Consider the following 18642-nt stretch of genomic DNA (forward strand, 5'->3'; position numbering starts at 1 on the left):
TGCAACACAAAGACGCATTATAATTGGTTGCAATAAAATGTCGGACTGTTTTTTAACGGTTCCACTTTACAGACATCTTACACGGTTCATACCGCAAAACCCATAACCACCGACGGCCATAATCGATTCCATTTTTGCTGATTGCACTGGGCGCGTTAACGCGGGCGCTAGAACGACCCCTTAAAAAATGGGTGCTAACGAGTATGACCTAAAGCAAAAAGTGGCACGGATCACGGTTTAGCTTCCTGTTCCGATTTTTTTTTGTTCCGGATCGCTGCTTCCTTTTTTCCATAATCATAATGGAAATGTGCTTGTACGGGGAGTGAGATCATTGTTGCTGCTAATAAACGATTTCATTACCTTTGGGTTTTACTAGCTTCTTTACAGGTTCCAGGCTTTTTTGTAGGAAAGACTAACACGTTCGGTAACACTAATTGGGGATGGATAAGGGGTGTGTGGTGAATGAAGCGTATTAAATTCTCTGCTCTGATATTGAAACGATATTACAAACATTCATCTGCAATTTAAATAAAATGATTATGGATTACTCTTTTGGGTGATGTTTGATCTAATGCACCGGAAGCTGTAGTTAACATTTTGATTTGAGATCGATTCCTCGTAACAAAAAACTGATTATATATACTATCTTTGGTCAATACGGCGTCAAGCCATCTAACTAGAAATAAATAAATATACTATCTTTGGGAAACCTTCAAATGGACAACGAGAATTATAACACTCGGAAGGATGGAATCATTAAACGTTTTTCTTTCATTTATTCACTTATTTTTTTAATAATTTATTAAATCATTTATTTATGTTATATTAGGTTTTCTAGCCTTGTGCGGCCTACATAACTATTAATGCATCTTTGGTAGAATACAACAAAGTCTTAAAAATAAATTCAGAAAATCTTAATGTCTTAACGATATTGACCCTAAATCTAGGATCTAGAATATTATTTATACGACTGTTAGTAGAGATCAATTGCAATTGAGAGCCAAATTCTGTTAAGCTGAATTCCTCTTTAAATAGCGATCGGTGTCTTAGGAACCTGCTAGAAGCCTGATACTTACTTTACCAAAAATGTACCAACCTCAATTAATCAGTCAGCATATGAATGCAAATACACTAAGCTCTCATTTGTCAATGTTGAAAGGATTCTAGGCCAAATAGAAGGTTCTTAGAAGCGGTAAGAAAGATGTGAAGCCTCACGGGACCATGGTAGCAGATAATAAAGTAATAAAGATTTTTTGTTTCTAAATAATGATTCAAATAATGCTGGTGAATTCAAGTGTTGGTCTATCAATACAGAGATTAGCTGTACGGCTCCTAAAAATTGTAATAAAAAACCTGACAGACGGAACGCTTTAGACCCAGTGACGCCGTAGTGTTCTTGCAGTGTAAATCTGCTATCTATGAAAACACCTCGAGCAACTGATTTCCCATCCATTTTATTATCAATTCAACATTGGTGATCTATTTCTGTGGAACGTTATGCGAGTCCCACTGGGCCGGAAGATGCGACAGCGGAGTCCCGGTCACATAGGTTCAAGTCCCATCTGGGCCGTTCCCCCATAGTGAGGACTAACTATTTAACTATACGATAACAACAAGACAGTAAGGCAGAAATGGCCGACCCTAGAGGTCGTTGGGCTAAAAAAGAAGAGAAGAAGAAGAAGAAGAATATGAAGCCTTACGAGACCATGGAATAAAGTGATATAGCGTCAGGATTAGATACATATTAAAGTAAGTAGTGTAGTGCTTCATATAACTTAATTCCGTAGCTTTAATAGCATTAAATTTCAATTATAAGCATCGCTGGTACATTAATATCGCAAAATCTTGGCATCTTGGCATCCTTATCTCAACCATGAGTTTATGACCCAGCTTACACTTATGTAGCACAAGCAGAAGTTTCTTGATCCACATCGTCTGTCTTGATTAAATGATTGGCTGTCTATGGCTTAAATTGCTCTGATCTGAACAGTCAGTCTGACGACTCAGTGAGGACTTTATCCAATTGAGAATAGATCCGACGCCAGGCGTCTTTTTGAAACGTTTAATATTTATCCCAGCTCAAGTTCACCATAATGATTTGTACTTGTACTTGTCTTTTGTAATAGCTGATATTGCTTTAACTTACTAAAAGGTATCCTAATGGTTGTGTTATTGAAATGTTATCACTTTATTATAGCTACTTCTCGAATTGAATTGATGACTATTGAAAAAACTAGAACCTTTGCAATACTTCGTTAAATTTGTCAAGCTAAAAAATGTCAAAAAAAAGTGAAATAATGTCAAGCTATAAAAAACATAGCAAAAAAGGCAAACCCAGAATTATCACACATGTCGGCATGTAATCATTCTTGCTTAACCACTTAAGCACAATTTCGGGGAAACCTTTCCCGAAAGGTAAGCAAACACCAGTCTCTAAACAGTACAAACCACTCTAGAACCGGTCCCATCAAAACCCGGTGCTGCCTTAAAGCAATCTCAGCCACCTAAGCTTGTGTTCCAGTGCCTCAATTGGTTACCAGTTCGGTATCGTTAAAGTCAACCGCTGAAGCCTTCATTCCTCAGTTTCCGATCGGCAGAACCCTAGGTTTAGCTTTTCCGATTAAGCCTTACGGTTGACACACCGGTGCTGCAACCTTAACCAATGGTAGTCGTTGCATGAATATGCAATTGATGGTTGGTTATGTAGTGAACCCCTTCGGGGCAGTGAAAAGTGACCATGGCACAGCGACCGAAACTGGATCTGTCAGTTCCATTAAGTATGCGGTGGTATGAGTAGGGGGCCATTTTCCATTCCCGCCATCATGGCTATCGTTGCAAGATGGGGTTTGCTGTTTGGATACCATGAATTGCCCAACAGAATTGACTTGTGCCTGTGGTTTGAGAAGTGCAAGTGAGTGCTTGGCAGAAGGTGGATTAGATTAGCCATTCGGGTCGTATGAAACCTATGGCAGACAGTTAATCACTGGACCCTATATGCACCAAAGCAAAAGACACTGGCTAGCACAGCTCATACTGGTCGTTAATAGAAGCACCTTTGATGTAAGTACAGTTCTCCGAAGCCATACGATACGAGATCAGAGACGTGTTAATAACTCTTTGCTAGTCTCTTGTTGAGCTAAATAATACTAAGAACCGGTGTATTTAACCACCTTGCGATTGTGGAATGTACAATAATTTTCCGCGCACATTACTTGCTCTCCGACGGATATTACTCGTTATTCGACTCTTGCTCGTGTGCGGCGCTTCGACTGCTCAGGAAACATGAAACTTCATTAGATCAAAAGCGCGGCCAATCAATCAACTGGAATCGAATCTATTTTGCATAATGATTTCCACCCGATGGTGTCGGTGTCCTTTTGACGTTTGTTTCCTCCCTCAGCCATCCGAGTCCGCCGGGACGTTTGTTCTTTATCACTGCTCTCGAACAGATAATTTGCATCCCATTACGATGGAACAAGTGTTGTTGTCTTCATCATCGTGTCCACCACAGCAGGCCTTCTCTCCGTAAGCTTCTGCGGTTTCGACTAGTCGAGGCCGATCTGTGGTCAGATCCTTGCGATTGACATGAAAGGTATGGTGCACACTGCTGTGTGTATGAGTTCGATGGCGTACAGCACACCACATTAACGTCTGTTCATCTTATGTACATTACGAAGACACATTGTTACGGTGAGCAAACGAGGGACTTTATTGATGCTTTCTTTATGCAAAACTATGGACAGTGTTTTTCCGATCTCTGATACGACTTGCTCTGTATCCTGGCGTCTCTTATCGCAAGAACCATAGCACGGATCCATGACTCAGAAAAAATGGCTGTTACCAAATTAAATTTAATGCATCTCGGTAGCGGCGCATCGGTAACGGCTCGTTAAAGTGGGTGAGTTTTTTTAATGTTCACAACACACCCTTATCTACCCAGCTTCCGGTCACACCTTTCAGCTGGGTATGATTAAAATACTCCACTGCTAAGAAGCAAAGAAACAACGACGTAAATACATAAAATTGCTCCCTTCTTGCCGGTGGTACAGGTTGGAACGTGTGCAAATGAGCTTCGTGTTGCAGCACGTGGCATTAAAATGTCCTTCCCGAGGGTTTATGGTGGATGTATGTGTGTGCCGCTTTATCGTCGTCATACACGAACCGTTTGCCGCTCCCTCCAACTATACTTCCACTGCAATCTCACTTATTAGATGGAACCATTTTTCAACCAGCCTGCAACGAGAAAACAGGGGAAAACAGACAGCAAGGACAAGACATTTTCCACCAAAATGAGAATGGCGAGATGGAGGGAAAAACAGCCGTAAATACGAACGGTAAACACTTGAGGAACGTGATTTTCCCATTATGTTGCGTCTTAGCAGTGAAAATAGCACGAACCGAAAGTGGTTCGGTTTGTATAGGTGTGTGTGTGTGTGCGCGATGGGTTTTCCCCCGCAACAACAGCTGATGAGTTGCAGCATGATGGAAGAATTTTAGACTCGAGGCAGCTGTAAGCTTAAAGTGAATGCAAATACAGGATTAAAAGAGCAAAATTAAGAGGATATGAATTTAAACCTTTTCTACTATGTTTTGCCTGTGAAGTAAATGTTTTACCAGCTAGGTAAAATAAGCGAAAATGTATCAGACAGCAGTCTGATTTATATGCAGAATGTTTCTGGAGCTCGTAAATTGCAAAAAAAATGTCTCCGAGGCTATTTCGCCTGTTGATTGGTGCAACGTAAAAAAATGTATTGCACACTGTCAGGCGTATTTTGACTTTACCCAGCGGTGTAAACCGTTTTAGTGGCACAATACACTTGTGGCTCAGGGTATAAAACAACATTTTGAAATAGAAAGATAACACTGATAACAGTATCAGTAGGTTAAATTTTTTTTTAAATTACACCGTTTCCTAATTACATATTCTAACATTTCCTCAGTAGATCATGAGTGTTCTACTATCTGAAAAACTACGATCAATTTCTGAAACTTGTAATCATTCAAAAGTAAATTCAAATGTGTTAGAATGTTATTCAGAATTTTTAGAAGGCCTCTTTACGCTTTTCGTACCTCGATATTCGATCGCCGCGACACTCAATTGTCACATGTGTTCACACACATGTGAACTTTAAATGATGTTTTTCTCAGTTGTAGTGGAAGATTCCTAACTTGGTGAGCTGCCTATTTGCTTCACATTAATATTTATAGGTTAAATTTCATTTGAAAAGAGGATTATTTTTGTGGAGTTTTACTCAGACTTCAGCATCCAGATTTGAGAACGACGTGGCTATGGTAGTCGCTTAACTGTGGTAAACATTTTCCCGAGCTAGATTTTAAACGTCTAAATATCCATCTTAACCGTATGAAGATGCATTTTAAACGTCTGATGAAGGTCTCAACATAATTTATAATCATAATTGGAATTATGGAAAACATAATTTTGGGTATCTATTTTGCGGATATGATTTTTTTAAAGGTTTCTTGCGTCTGTGATAATAATGTTTTTCATTTTAGAATAGCTTCTGCTTGAGCATGTTTAATATTTTCTTTCTTTCACATTTTTTTAGCTGCCTGAAATTTATTTCCCTACGCTAATATAACATTCACCAACCCTTTTTTTCCAAGCAAATTGCCACATTGTAACATAGATGCCCAAACCAACCACATTCAATCTCAATAATTTTTATCTGTTCCCACGTAAAACGAAATACATACCCTTCCCATCTGCTCTACTCTATCCCCCATTAACAACCCGGAAATGTCGTCTCTGCATGCATACTCCTCACGCTCAATCCTTCCATCTATCTCCGGACCGGACGGAACACCGGTGGGTCACACACTCACATACAAACACACATAAAACCACTACATCGCCTCACAACAGTTTGCCGCATGGAAAGGATCACAGGTACAGTAGTAACCGATGCGCACCAACAAAAACAGCCCCGATTCGTGGTCTTCCTCTGTTTTGTCCACTTCGATTCGAAAATTCAAAAGTCAAAAGCCAAAATTTGCACCACAGCCGGCTCTTTTTTCCTCTTTTTTTGGCAAGACAAAGCAAATGCGATGCATTTGCGTTTCAATAACACTTTCATGTGAGAGGCAAATACATAACAGGGAAAGGAGCCATCGTTGTCATAAGCCAAACTTTGTAAATTTAATTGTTGTAATGAACTGTGCCTGAAAAGTCGAGACACTTTTGCTTCCAGTTTAAAGGAGTGATTGGTTAAATTTGTGTGAGCATTTTGATTAAATGCGGCCAAAATTTGGGAAGATGCTGCTCCTGACAGTTTTGTCCGTTTTGTAAATTAACATCTTAATAGATTGAATGAAAATTATTAAAAAATTATAGTAGATTAGAAAATGTGGCTTTAAATTGCATGAAGAGTTAGAAATTACACTAGTCTTGCATACTTTTAGGCGTTCAATAAGTGTTTTAAAGGTCTTTTTGTCTACTTAGACACTTCTTCCACAAATATTTTCCTAATCTTTCTTCCTTCCAATGCTCTCACTACTCAAAGACGCTTCCTTTAACAACCATATGCTTCTCCAACCCATTGCAGGGTTCGCTAACCAAAGCCTTCCGGATGAGCTCCAACTACAAACCGCGGGGCAGCAACGGTGGCGGCGGCGGAAGTGGTGCCGGTTCCGACAAGAACAGCGTCTACAGCTCGACCTCACCGACACCATCGTTCAGCAGCAGCGAAGGTGGTATCTATGCCACGGTCGGTTCACTCCAGACCCATCCGGCTTTCTTCCATCATCTGCCACCACCAACGTCCGCACCGCCACCGATCCCGGGCGGATCCTCCTCCGTGGGACTTCGTTCGATCGAATCGATGCCAACGGGGTCGGGCCTAGCGCTGGAGCGTGCGAATGCGATCGCCAACAATCGTGTCAGTGCACCGCCCATGGATAGTGGGCACGCAACACTGCCAAAGTATGCGCAACATCGACGGGTCAAGAGCATTAGCGACATAGAGATTCCTTCCGTAGGACCCGTCGGTTAAGGGGACCCAAAAGTAGCTCGATCGATTTAATACTCTTTCGGTTTAGTAATTTCACCCTCCTTTCGTTACTTTTCGAACGTGGAAATGAGTTGTTTAAATATTAAGAAGTCATATTCTGACAGACACCATGAACAGTAGCTTCTCCAATCAACCCCCTACTGAGGTGTGTGAGTGTCACATAAGTCACTGAAAACTCGATTGAAAACTGACCACACGTTCAAATCCTCATTGCCACAACCAACCAAGGGCGAAGGGACAAAAAAAAGGAGGCAAAAGAGGAGCCGCGGTTTTTCCCGGCGGGGAAACGAACTGATGAGGATGACTTTCGTAACTACTGGTAGCCGAAATTCCGGTGCAGCTTGCGCGGTTAACCACAAACCCATCAACGTTTGTCAACGCACCCGGTATGAAGTTTTGGGGCGTTCGGTGGTTGGTACGCTCAAAACGCTTCCCAGCAAGGGTGCTAACTTCAATGATACTAATGCTGGAGACAGAACGCCCAGAAGTTGACAATGGGATGTTACTGTAATGACAGTTTAAAGTATTTTTGGTTTATTATTTATTTTTTGTAGAAAAAAGGTCCCCAATTTTAGCAATTCTGTATTGAAACATTCTTATAATGAATTAATAATTTCTATCTCCTCTCAAAGGTTGCACAGACTGAGTGAATTATGATTGAATTATTTTCGATAACGCACTTTATACATTCCAATTTTATACATTCCACACAATGTTGGTCCCGAGATTCTCGACCGGGAGCGTCTGGCAGGATATAGAGGGTGCTTGACCAATTTCCACATTACATTTCCATGACTCAGGCTCCTGCCGCCGTCCCTCCTATTAATAAGCCGCTGCACTAATTAGAGCAGCGTGCGTTAATTCGAATTTACTGCGTTCGAATCGATTTGCGGTTTATGGTTCATGGTTTCGGAGTGCAGATTTCACTAATGATATCCGATCCGGACCTCAACTCGCTATCGACCGAATTTGTCTGCAGCAGGGGTTGTTTTCGATTTCTGTTCCTCGATTTTTTTCGTTTCGTTGATTCTTATCATACTGGTGCTAGTTTTAGTTCCCAACTTACATGGCCGACAGTGTGCAATCGAATGTGTAATCGTAACCTAACATTAAGCTTTACTTTGGTTTTAGTTAAACCTTTTTGCAAATTAGATTTAACGCTCACCGGTTCAATCCTATTTAAGCGGTTTTATTTATGTGCTACATAATGATATCATTTATCATTCCGTAATCGTTAGTTTTGTACGTGATTTTAAGTCTCGCGGTGGGGGGGGAGCATTTTTTTCCAATGGTACAATTTTTAGTCGATAGTCTCGCATCGACCGCAGGACCTTTTCATTTGCAGGCGGCTAATGCGTTCGTAATCATCATTACCTGTGCGTTAAAGTGTGTGCGTGTAAGAGTAGTTCGAAATGGTGGTACGCATGATGGCTGTTCAACATATCATTCACCAGATTGGACAGGCTTCGACGGACGATACGGAATAATACTTTCGATCCAACCGTAGATGGTGATGATCGATAGTGGAACTCAATTTCGCAGAATCAAAAGACATCTAGATTACAGACACCTTTCATTATCGTACACCATCGTTCAAAGAGTGATTAGAGTTAAACAACCCAACAAGGCGTGTAGCAAGCGAGCGAGATAATCAATACTAAACAGAGAGAGATAGAAAACTCAAAAGCAAAATCCAGTAGTAAGAAAAAAGTTTTCACGATGATATCTAAAGTGCTATTTATATTTCATCACATTTCATCGGGCCGTGCGTGTGCGTACGAGAAAAAAAAAACACAAAACATGTCTTCTCCGATAATGAATAGTAATGAAAACTACGGCTAGACTAAGTATGAATTTATTGGGCTCAAAAACAAAAAAAAAGATTAGCAACTAGTAAGCAAGTATTCAGACGAGAAGCAAGTATTGAAAAGGAGCACGGAAAACGAGAGGCAAAACACATCCGACGATGACCAACGTTGCTGTATTTATTGAGAACCAATTATATATTTTGTAGGCATATAAAAATTATCACTTATTGTCACTTATAAAATCAATCACAATTCTTTCCTAACCAAACCAAAATCAATATGAAACCAAATTGCAAATAAAACAGGTTGAAAGTAACGCAATGTGTCATTGGGTTTGGCTTATACGTTTTCACTTGAAAGAATGTTTGGAATCAGGTAAAGCAGCGTGTTTACATTATAAAAAGAAATCCTAAAAAACCATTAAAATAATGAAATTGAAACCCTTTATTGCATTACATCATAAACGTTCATTTTTCAACTGCACCACGCTGCGTGCGCACTACTGCCATCTAGCGGACGGTAGCGAAAACTGTACTAGCGCAAGCAGTGCTGCCAAAGAACGAAGGATAGTTCTGTTTTTTTTTCTTATTTTTTATTTGCAAGTTTAACAAGAATCATTGCATATTTTTGAGTGCAAAATTCGTCTCAAAATGTGTTCTTTGTACTGTAAAATGTTTGCATCTTTTTTAAACCCTAAAAGCGTTCTTGCTTGTCGCTCCCGTTGCTCTTGTTCTTGTGCAATTACGTTGGTGAACCATACACCATAGCATTTTTCTTTGGTTTTTGGACATTTTACGGGTTTCGATGTAAGTAAGAAAAGTGTATAAAAAAACTTCAGCGCAGTAGTACTTAATTTGAATGGTTTTTTTGTTTTTCTTCTCGATGAATCAACAACCTTTCTTGGGCAAGTTATGCGGAACCGGAGAAATGGTTATATATTTAGAATAATAAAGGCTTGAAGTCGTGTTGTCTTCACCGCACGTGATAACTTATGATATCTGCTTCTTCTGCTTCATTATTTTCCTAGCCAACTCTTTGGTCTTGCACGCCATTTCTGGTTACTAGACTTGTTGATACTGCAAAGTTTGATAGCCAGTCTACTCTACGGGCGAACGGTCCGGATGGGATTTGAACTCCTGTACTGCCTGGTGTGAAGATCAGTGCGGTTACCGCCTGGGCAACCGTACCGCCCCTAAATAATTTATAATAATGTACAAAAAATTAGCGAAGGCATTGCCTACTCGTTATTGAGAAGTGAGGAGTGTATTTTTTAATTAAGTATTCTTTCCATGAATTCCTTATAAATGAATTGATAAATAAAATAAATTTTTTCACGTTTCTTCTTAAAATGGTCTCCGATTTCCAGGCCTCAAGGGTCCTTCCATTATTGGCTTCATAGACACAATTTTAGTTTTCTGGAAGTTCAAAATTAAATGCTGAAATCCACCACATTAAATTTATCACAAGGACTTTTTTTTTGTTCATCTCTTTTATTTTTGACATGAAAGCAAAATCTTTGTATTTTTGTATAACTTTTTTTAAAATAAATACACTTTCAGCACTTAAACCATGCGATTTGTTATGAAAAATTTATTTTATTCTTTATTCACTTTAACCATTAAATATGCTGAACGTGTACACTCTCCTTAATGCTCTCTCGCTCTCCGACAGCCGTGCGCCGCGCTTACCATAGGTCAAGATAAACGCTCTCTCTCTCTCTCTCGCGCGCGCGCTTCACCATTCGCGCACGGACGCATTCTTTCATCTCAGTGCTGATCAGATCGCCGAGCAACACGCTGGCTGCATTCGTTCGTTAAATGCAGTAGGAAAAAGCGTTACAATAAAGCGACATTTTGTGGTGTAAATTTAAGTACCGAAAAGCTAAAAGACAAAAACAAAGGTAAGCATTAAATTATCTTCAAAAAGACAACAACAACAAAAAAAACACTTGATGGTTGGAGAGTGCGCTGCCTTTCTTGTGGTAAGCGAGCACCAGTGCGTGAGCGTCTCGTGGCCGCGTGTAACGGGACTTTCTTCCGTCTGGTGCGCCGCATACCTGTGCTGGCGAAGAAGAGAATCATCATCGCCGTGAAGCATAAGACGAAATAAGAAGGTTTCGGGGTGAATGTTATTGCTTGTGGGCTGGCTGCGCTGGTGTGCGGGCCCGGATCCGACTGTCGTCATCATCATCATCATCTGAATCGCTCGGGTAGAAATATGCTAAGAACGAAGCTCAGGAAACGGAAAGAAACGACATTTGCCAAGAAATTATCTCTCGTTACGGTTTGCGTTCGAAGGTAATGGATTTGGCGTTGGAAGTAGCAAACAGTGAGGTCGTAAGTTCTTAGAATTACATTCTGGAACAAAAGCGCATTGTTGAAATTGTTATAACTGCTGTAACGAACGAACCGAAAGCATTTCGATAGCGCTACTGTTCTTGGTGGGCGCACTATTCGTGGTGACATACTTTGCGTACGCGCGCGCAACTCGAACACCCCGTCTTTGTGCCCATTCTCCAGTGAAAGTTGTGAAGTCATACGCGGTGTGCTCATTTTAAAATTTCGACCAAACTACCACAAAAATTTACCCAGCTCTGTGTAAGGAATAATGAAAATCAGCACAAAAAAAATTAACAATTTTTGAGTGAAAAGCCCTGAGAAACGTAATGCCTTATCGATATCTAGACTAAACGTGTCGTTGCTAGCTAAAGAAAAGGAGAAAATGGTTCAGCAGGTGTGATGATGTTTACGCACGTGCACTATTCGCAAACTATCGAGCTTGACCATTCCAGACACTGACGTGTACCACCTTGGGGAGTTTTCTTCTGCAACTCGACCGTAAGGCAAGCGGATGCAGCAGTCGGTACGATCGTTAGCCTGAGTAGTTCGCGTGATGAAAGCGGGATGAACAGTGGAATGTGAAAAGATTGTGTTTTAGTTGTCCTATAACGTCGGTTTGCTGATCGCTGATCTTCAGTAGCTAAAGCCTAGAGAATATCAAGCCGTGAAATGTATCTACCCGAAGGCTTGGTAATAACTTCAAGTTGAATAGGAGTTTCGACCAAAAACGATTCTCTTGTTAATCGCTAACTAATCTCCTATCTCAATCCTAACCTTTCAGCCCCTTCAATCCAACATGGGCGAAAAGCTGTCCCCATCTCCGGTGGCAGCAGCGGAACCCACCAACACCAAGCACACCACCGGAAAGGAAGTGTCCAAAGACAAAACAAAGCACCGCCGTAACAGTAAGGAAGAGAAGCAATCGGCCAAGAAGACGCTCAAATGGCAACCATCCCTCCAAGATGACACCGTCCACGAACGTAAATCCATCCTAACCGCGTACGTGCTGTGGCTGTTCGGTGGAGTGTTCGGTGTTCACCATTTCTATCTGCGCCAGGATCGTCGTGCCTTCATCTGGTGGAGTACGCTCGGATATTTCGGTATCGGTTGGATCGCGGAAGTCCTGCAGATACCGGCCATGGTACGGGATGCGAACGAAGATCCACGGTTTGTGGAGGAATTTAACGCGAAGCTACGAACGAACCGGAAGCCACCATTTTCTACCTGGCGCTTCCTGCTCGCGATCATGATCGGCTACTGGTGGGGTCAGATGATCATGATTGCGATCCCGCAGGCCGTATTTTTCGGTGTCGATTGGGGATTTCTGCATTGGTTGATACCGCTCGGTGTAGCTTTAGGTTGGTGGCTATATGATTTACTACAGCTTAAGGGATAAGAAAGAGTTGTTGACGAGCTTTTCTTTGTTCACCTCTCCTACAGGTGTCTGGACGGTGGGTAATATGGGCCGCGAGAAGGGAGTCTTCTGGCACTGTCTGGTAGCATCGTACGGTTCGTACCTTTCCCGGTACTTTATCATGGACGAAGCATACTGGTTCACGACGATGGCATTCTGTTGCGCACTAGCGTTCGATCACTTCTCCAAGGAATGGAATCTGGAGGTTCCGAAGAAACGGCGTCTTACAAGGTGAGTTTGGTTAAGCTTTGCAAAACATCCAACCAGCTACTCACCTCCGAAATAATCTGTCCGGATTCGTTACAGACGCCTAGCGACGCTTACCGCAGCCGCCGTGATCTATCTCTCCCTGTGGGGTTGCTTCGTCTACTTCAACGGTACAATCACGGACAGCGAGGGCGATGAGGTACCGGTACACGAAGCTCTGTACAACTTCCTCAAGTCTCCCTGGTGGACGGACCTGAAGCAAACGCTCTACGATACGGTACAGTTCGCGAAGCATCACGGTTGGGCGGAGGTTTGGAAGCAAATCATCGACTCGATGGATGCGGACGGTGAGCAGAACGCGTACAAGGTGCTGGGTATTAGTGCGACCGCTTCGCAGAACGAAATCAACACGCTGTGCCGCAACCTGTCGAAGGAATCGCACCCGGACAAGGTGAAGGACGAAGGCAAACGGCGAGCGGCGGAGGAACGGTTCATGGAGATACAGCAGGCGTGTGAGGTGCTGAGCAAGACGCGCAGGAAGCGCCGTCAACGGAATAAGAAATCCGATGAGCTGTAGGGTGGGTGGATAGGGCGAACGCGTGTATATAGCTGAAGGAGTTTCGATGGTGGGTGACGAGCAGAACTCACCGCATCCAGATCTGTACCGTAGTGTGTGACTGACATTGAATAAAATATTTAATTACCCACTATCTAAACCAGCTACGAATGTCTTGTCCAATATCTTACACACCAGACTGACCAGAGAAGTCCCAGAGAAAGGACCTGATAGGTCCTCGATCTAATTTGCTCAAGAAATTTAATTTCAAAGCCACGCTAGCCTCCACTTAATATTATCTCCGAAACCTTATCGGACAGATGTGTGTCGATGAAGCAAAATCAAACTGCAAATTATTCTTCTCCTCGGCAGCAGGTACTTCCTCATTATCTTCACACGCTTGTCCTGCATTATGATCCTCAAACAGGTAGCTTCGGAGCACGCTTTTACCATTCCAATCATTTCTTCGCAGGCACTCGAACCGAGCGGAAATGGCTGCGAGTCTGCACCTCACCGTTCTAGCTCTTGTAGGGCTTGCTTTGCTGCACTCCGCCAGCACAACCACCGACAACCTGTTTCCACTTTCGATCATTCACATCAACGATATCCACGCGCATTGGGAGGAAATCGATACGGCCAGTGTAACCTGTGATCCGAAGAGTGAGGCAGCTGCAAACCAGTGTCTCGGAGGGTACGCCCGAACAGTTACGATCGTGAAACAGTTGCTACAGTCCCGTACGAATCCCGTCTACCTGAACATCGGCGATAACTTCCAGGGTACGCTTTGGTACAACATACACCGTTGGAATGCGACAGCCTTCTTCCTGAATCTACTGCCAGCGGATGCTGTGGTAAGTTACCGCGGTTTGGAACTATCCTCGGGGGTGTTTTCTTCATCAGTCGTCTCTTAACCTCCGATAGACCGTTGGAAACCATGAGTTTGATGATGGAATTGCTGGTGTGGTCCCGTACCTGGAGGCTCTCACATCACCCGTTCTGCTAGTAAACGTCGACAACTCGAAAGAACCTTCCTTCAGCAAGTTCCGCCCTTCGATGGTGCTGGAGCGCGGGGGACGCAAAATAGGACTTATTGGAGTGATCCTACGCACCACGTACAACATGGCGGACACGGGCGCACTAGTGTTCGAAGACGAGGCAGAAACTGTCCGCAAAGAGGCCGATCGTCTTGCGGCGGAAGGTGTGGACATTGTGATCGTCTTATCGCACTGCGGTCTCGATGTGGATCACATCATCGCGGCCAATGCGGGCCCTAACGTAGACCTTATTGTTGGTGGACATTCGCACAGCTTCCTGTACACGGGACAAAACGATAAGATTCCTATGACACCTGCTTCCGAGTATCCGACCGTGGTCAAGCAAGCCGATGGACATCGGGTGTTGATTGTGCAGGCTTCCGCCTACACGAGACTAGTCGGTGACATTGTGCTGTACTTCGATGAGCAGGGTATTGTACAGAGTTGGGACGGAAACCCGATCTACCTGTCGAACGACATCGTTCCGGATGCAGAAATCATGGAAGCGATCGTACCGTGGAAGGTGGCCATCGATGAGGTGGGTGGGCGTACGATTGGTTCGACGGCGATCGATCTGCTGAAACCGCCGTGCAACTTTGGTGAGTGTGTGCTGGGCAATTTGATTGCCGACTCGATGGTGGAAGCGTTTGTACCGATGGCGGCAGAGGGCCATTGGACGTATGCTTCGATCGCAGCGATCGCCGTTGGCCGTATTCGACAGAGTCTAGTGCCTGGAGGTAGGTGATACTACTTTATACTCGGTCCAGTGTGATTCGCCTTCTAAATGCCTCCTCATTCTCTTCAGACATCTCCTTCAAACATTTAATCGAAGTGCTTCCGTTCGAGAACCAGCTCATCTGTTACGATCTTCGCGGTGATCAGTTGGTCGGACTCCTTGAGCATGGTGCCGAGCTGTCTTGGGATGAGCATCGGTTCAATGCAAAGAATCTGATGCACGTTTCCGGTCTGCGTATCGTGTACAACGTCACTAATCCGATCGGCTATCGGGTGCTCTCGGTTGAAGCACGCTGTCAGGATTGTTCCGAACCGAGCTACGCTCCGGTCGAGATGTTTAAGATGTATCGTGTGATCACCGTCTCGTATCTCGCCGATGGGGGCGATGGGTTCGAGATTTTCCCAAGATACGGAACGAATAAGGTCGTTGCTCCGGTCGATGATGTACAGGCGTTCGAGGAGTACGTGAAGGCGCGATCACCCGTTGCACCTGTGCTTGAGGAACGCATTAAAATCCTCACCTGAAATCGCCGTGAAAAGATACGAAAGGAGGAAAATAAAGAAGCAATGTCATGTATACTAAACTCACGTGCTTGAGCTGCTTCTGTATTCGTGGTAGATGGGTGACTATGCGACTGCCCCGCCGATGGTTTGCCATCTGTTGTGTGTGATTGAAGTTTATAATCCTTCATTATCTTGAAGACTCTCTTCTCTTCTCTCAAGATGATACAAGTGACATTTCTTGGCCGTGCGGCAACAAGCTCAGTATCTTATCTGCTATAACCCTTCAGGGAACTAATTGAAGACAATCGGCGTTATCTTCGGTCAAACCTGCTAATGACGACGATGTCCACAAGTTGTCTTCCTGTCCAAGGCTCTTCTCCCATTTTGGTACTTGAAAAAACATGAAAACAATATTTTAATGCAAAGAAGGAGCCAACGATCAAACCTGAAATCTTCATAGTGGGAAACAAATTCAGCACAACAAAAAAAGCTTGCAACGGAGAAACCTGCGAGTCGTAATTTTTTATGCCCTCCCCTCCTCATCCGGCGGCGCCCCTAACGCACATTATCGCTTCACGTTTTTCTGATCGGGTTTGCAAGGCTTGCTCTCGGGTCTGCACCCTACTCTCCGCCGCCTAATGTCGAGGCGGAATCGATTGGTGGTGGTAATGAAGGGCGTTCGAATGATTCGTTGATTCGAATCTTCGGAGCGCATTTCGGCTTGGGAAGTTCCCAGTTTCGCGGCAGATTTTGCACAGTGAGCACACACAGCAGACCGTGCGCTCGCTCGCTCACTCACTAGAAATGGCGCACAGCCGGTGTACGTTCCCACGTTTGGCGGTCATTTGCTTGTGTGCCTCACTGGCAGCGTTTACCAGCGGGCAGGAGGATCTGTTCCCACTGTCCATCGTGCATATTAACGATTTTCACGCCCGCTTCGAGGAGGTCAATGAGGCCAGCGTCACGTGTGATGCAACCGGTGGTGAGAAGTGTATCGGTGGGTACGCACGAACGGTGACGGTTCTGAAGCAGCTGCTTGCCGAACGGCCCAATCCCATCTATCTGAACGCGGGCGACAACTTCCAGGGTACGCTCTGGTACAACATCCACCGGTGGAATGCAACGTCCACGTTCCTGAACATGCTTCCGGCTGATGCGATGGTGGGTTTAGTGTATGCATGCACTGGTGGTACGAAAGGCGCTTCTTACGTGTTCTTATCTTCCCGCTGTAGACCATCGGGAACCACGAGTTCGATAATGGTGTGGAGGGTGTAGTGCCGTTTCTGGAGACGATCCAATCGCCGGTACTGCTGGTGAATGTGGATAACAGCAGGGAACCGGATTTTAACCAGTTCAACAAGAGTCTCGTGCTGGAGCGTGGTGGACGCCGGATCGGTGTGATCGGTGTGATACTCAGCACGACCGATACGATCGCCAACACGGGAGACCTCATTTTTGAGGATGAGGTAGAAACGATACAAGCCGAGGCGGAACACTTGACCGCGCTCGGGTGTGACATTATCGTCGTCCTATCGCACTGTGGAATCGATGTTGATCGTGCCATAGCGGCGAATGTAGGCCCACTGGTGGACATTATTGTGGGGGGCCATTCCCACACCTTCCTGTACACCGGCGATCATCCTACCATCCCAATGAATCCGGCGTCCGAATATCCGACCGTCGTTTCGCAACCGAACGGCCATCGGGTGCTGATTGTGCAGGCGTCCGCCTACACCAAGCTGGTGGGCGATATCATCCTGTACTTTGACGATCGGGGCATTGTTCAGCGCTGGGAGGGCAATCCCATCTATCTCAGCAATGAGATCGTGCCGGATCCGGACATCGCGGATGCGTTGATCCCGTGGAAGGTGGCTGTGGATGAGATCGGCAATCGAAAGATTGGTTCGACGGGTGTCGATCTCCAGAAGGCTAGCTGTGGATTCGGTGAGTGTAACCTGGGCAGCCTAATCGCTGACTCGATGGTGGCTGCCTTTGTGCCGCGCGCAGAACCTGGACATTGGACGTACGCATCCGTTGCGGTGCTGGCAGTCGGTGGCATCCGTGTGGGTCTGTTCCGCGGAGGTAAGTGTGGGGAATGAGCTTCAGCTGAAACAAAGGAAAACACGTTTCCAACGTGTTCTCTTCATCCCTCCAGATCTTGCCTTTAAAAATCTGATCGAGGTGTTGCCGTTCGAGAATGCGCTGGTGTGCTTCGATATGCGCGGCGATCATCTGATCGAGCTGATGGAGTACAGTGTGGAAAAGTCCTGGGATGAGGATCGCTTCAATGGAGCCAACATGCTGCAAGTGTCCGGACTTCGCGTACTGTACAACGTTACCAATCCGGTCGGTGAGCGTGTGTTGGCGCTGGATGTACTGTGTCATGCGTGTGACGTGCCCAGGTACGAACCGGTCGAACCGTTCCGGAAGTATCGTGTCATAACGAACTCGTTTTTGGCTGGTGGCGGTGATGGGTTCACCGTGTTCGAACGGTACGGACAACGGAAGGTGACTGGACCGGTCGATATTGATGCGTTCGAGAGCTACGTCCGGGATCGGTCGCCTGTATTTCAGGGAGAAGATGGAAGGATTACGGTGTTAACGTAGTACCGGAGATCGTAGTTACAGTAGATAGGAATAGAACATAGTATCATATTATATGGGTTGCAACATCCGAAATACAGTCAGTCGATTAAAATCCTCTATCTACTTCGCGATCTAGTAATCCCTCCGCTCAGCTGGGGTCACTCAATCACACACGAAAACAAGCTTATCGGCATCCGAAATGAATAACTCAATTCATCACGATTGATTGACGATAGGATGATTTATCACGCGCCCGTGGTGGTGGCCACGCGTATGAATGAGAATCTTTTCCGTCGTTGACGTACTCCGCTTCTTATCACGCGACCGGTAGGCTGGAAAAGAGTTTCGAACGCTTTCAAATGGATAAGCGTACGAATGGCTAAGTTGATAAGAACGAACTGTGAAGTGGAGTAAATAATTATGATCAGTAA

The 18642-nt window shown here is 44.5% G+C and overlaps 4 protein-coding genes across 16 annotated transcripts in view; all 4 read left to right on the plus strand.

The window, feature by feature from the left end:
• Positions 1 to 9152, plus strand: part of LOC118516351 (kazrin-like) — a 72907-nt gene extending 63755 nt beyond the window's left edge. For 9 of the 11 annotated variants that reach the window (XM_036062169.1, XM_036062178.1, XM_036062176.1 and 6 more), the window contains 2 exons: positions 5885 to 5908; positions 6564 to 9152. In XM_036062169.1, coding sequence (XP_035918062.1) covers positions 5885 to 5908; positions 6564 to 7010 — 471 coding nt within the window. In that variant the 3' untranslated portion in view covers positions 7011 to 9152. The remainder of the gene's footprint in view (positions 1 to 5884; positions 5909 to 6563) is intronic. The other 2 variants (XM_036062177.1, XM_036062179.1) reach the window with 1 other exon arrangement.
• A 1437-nt stretch (positions 9153 to 10589) lies between these two features.
• LOC118516347 (dnaJ homolog subfamily C member 22-like) lies at positions 10590 to 13512 on the plus strand. Of its 3 annotated transcripts, none has more exons than XM_036062162.1 (4): positions 10590 to 10736; positions 11957 to 12533; positions 12616 to 12820; positions 12896 to 13512. In XM_036062162.1, the coding sequence occupies exons 2-4, from the start codon at positions 11972 to 11974 to the stop codon at positions 13371 to 13373; spliced, it is 1245 nt and encodes a 414-aa protein (XP_035918055.1). In that variant the 5' UTR covers positions 10590 to 10736; positions 11957 to 11971; the 3' UTR covers positions 13374 to 13512. The 3 variants fall into 3 exon arrangements, with proteins under 3 accessions (XP_035918055.1, XP_035918053.1, XP_035918052.1); XM_036062160.1 differs by lacking the exon at positions 10590 to 10736 and adding an exon at positions 10839 to 11698; XM_036062159.1 differs by lacking the exon at positions 10590 to 10736 and adding an exon at positions 11706 to 11865.
• Positions 13513 to 13629: 117 nt separating this feature from the next.
• On the plus strand, positions 13630 to 15709 carry LOC118516344 (apyrase-like). The gene is made up of 3 exons (XM_036062156.1): positions 13630 to 14203; positions 14274 to 15123; positions 15192 to 15709. Exons 1-3 carry the CDS (start codon positions 13844 to 13846, stop codon positions 15644 to 15646), a joined length of 1665 nt encoding a protein of 554 aa, XP_035918049.1. The 5' UTR covers positions 13630 to 13843; the 3' UTR covers positions 15647 to 15709.
• A 592-nt stretch (positions 15710 to 16301) lies between these two features.
• Positions 16302 to 18350, plus strand: LOC118516345 (apyrase-like). Its single transcript, XM_036062157.1, has 3 exons — positions 16302 to 16786; positions 16858 to 17707; positions 17781 to 18350. The coding sequence occupies exons 1-3, from the start codon at positions 16430 to 16432 to the stop codon at positions 18230 to 18232; spliced, it is 1659 nt and encodes a 552-aa protein (XP_035918050.1). The 5' UTR covers positions 16302 to 16429; the 3' UTR covers positions 18233 to 18350.
• Positions 18351 to 18642: the final 292 nt, after the last annotated feature.

This window comes from Anopheles stephensi, unplaced genomic scaffold (assembly GCF_013141755.1).
Source record: "Anopheles stephensi strain Indian unplaced genomic scaffold, UCI_ANSTEP_V1.0 ucontig281, whole genome shotgun sequence".
Classification (NCBI taxonomy): domain Eukaryota; kingdom Metazoa; phylum Arthropoda; class Insecta; order Diptera; family Culicidae; genus Anopheles; species Anopheles stephensi.

Excerpts from the sequence above, each read along its gene's own strand:
- LOC118516344 (XM_036062156.1), top strand. The coding sequence starts at position 13,844 with ATGGCTGCGAGTCTGCACCTCACCGTTCTAGCTCTTGTAGGGCTTGCT. Across the intron at positions 14,204-14,273 it reads TACTGCCAGCGGATGCTGTG|ACCGTTGGAAACCATGAGTT; the intron begins GTAAGTTACCGC and ends AACCTCCGATAG. Across the intron at positions 15,124-15,191 it reads ACAGAGTCTAGTGCCTGGAG|ACATCTCCTTCAAACATTTA; the intron begins GTAGGTGATACT and ends CATTCTCTTCAG.
- LOC118516347 (XM_036062159.1), top strand. The coding sequence starts at position 11,845 with ATGTATCTACCCGAAGGCTTG. Across the intron at positions 11,866-11,956 it reads TGTATCTACCCGAAGGCTTG|CCCCTTCAATCCAACATGGG; the intron begins GTAATAACTTCA and ends CTAACCTTTCAG. Across the intron at positions 12,534-12,615 it reads ACCGCTCGGTGTAGCTTTAG|GTGTCTGGACGGTGGGTAAT; the intron begins GTTGGTGGCTAT and ends CCTCTCCTACAG.
- LOC118516345 (XM_036062157.1), top strand. The coding sequence starts at position 16,430 with ATGGCGCACAGCCGGTGTACGTTCCCACGTTTGGCGGTCATTTGCTTG. Across the intron at positions 16,787-16,857 it reads TGCTTCCGGCTGATGCGATG|ACCATCGGGAACCACGAGTT; the intron begins GTGGGTTTAGTG and ends TTCCCGCTGTAG. Across the intron at positions 17,708-17,780 it reads TGTGGGTCTGTTCCGCGGAG|ATCTTGCCTTTAAAAATCTG; the intron begins GTAAGTGTGGGG and ends TCATCCCTCCAG.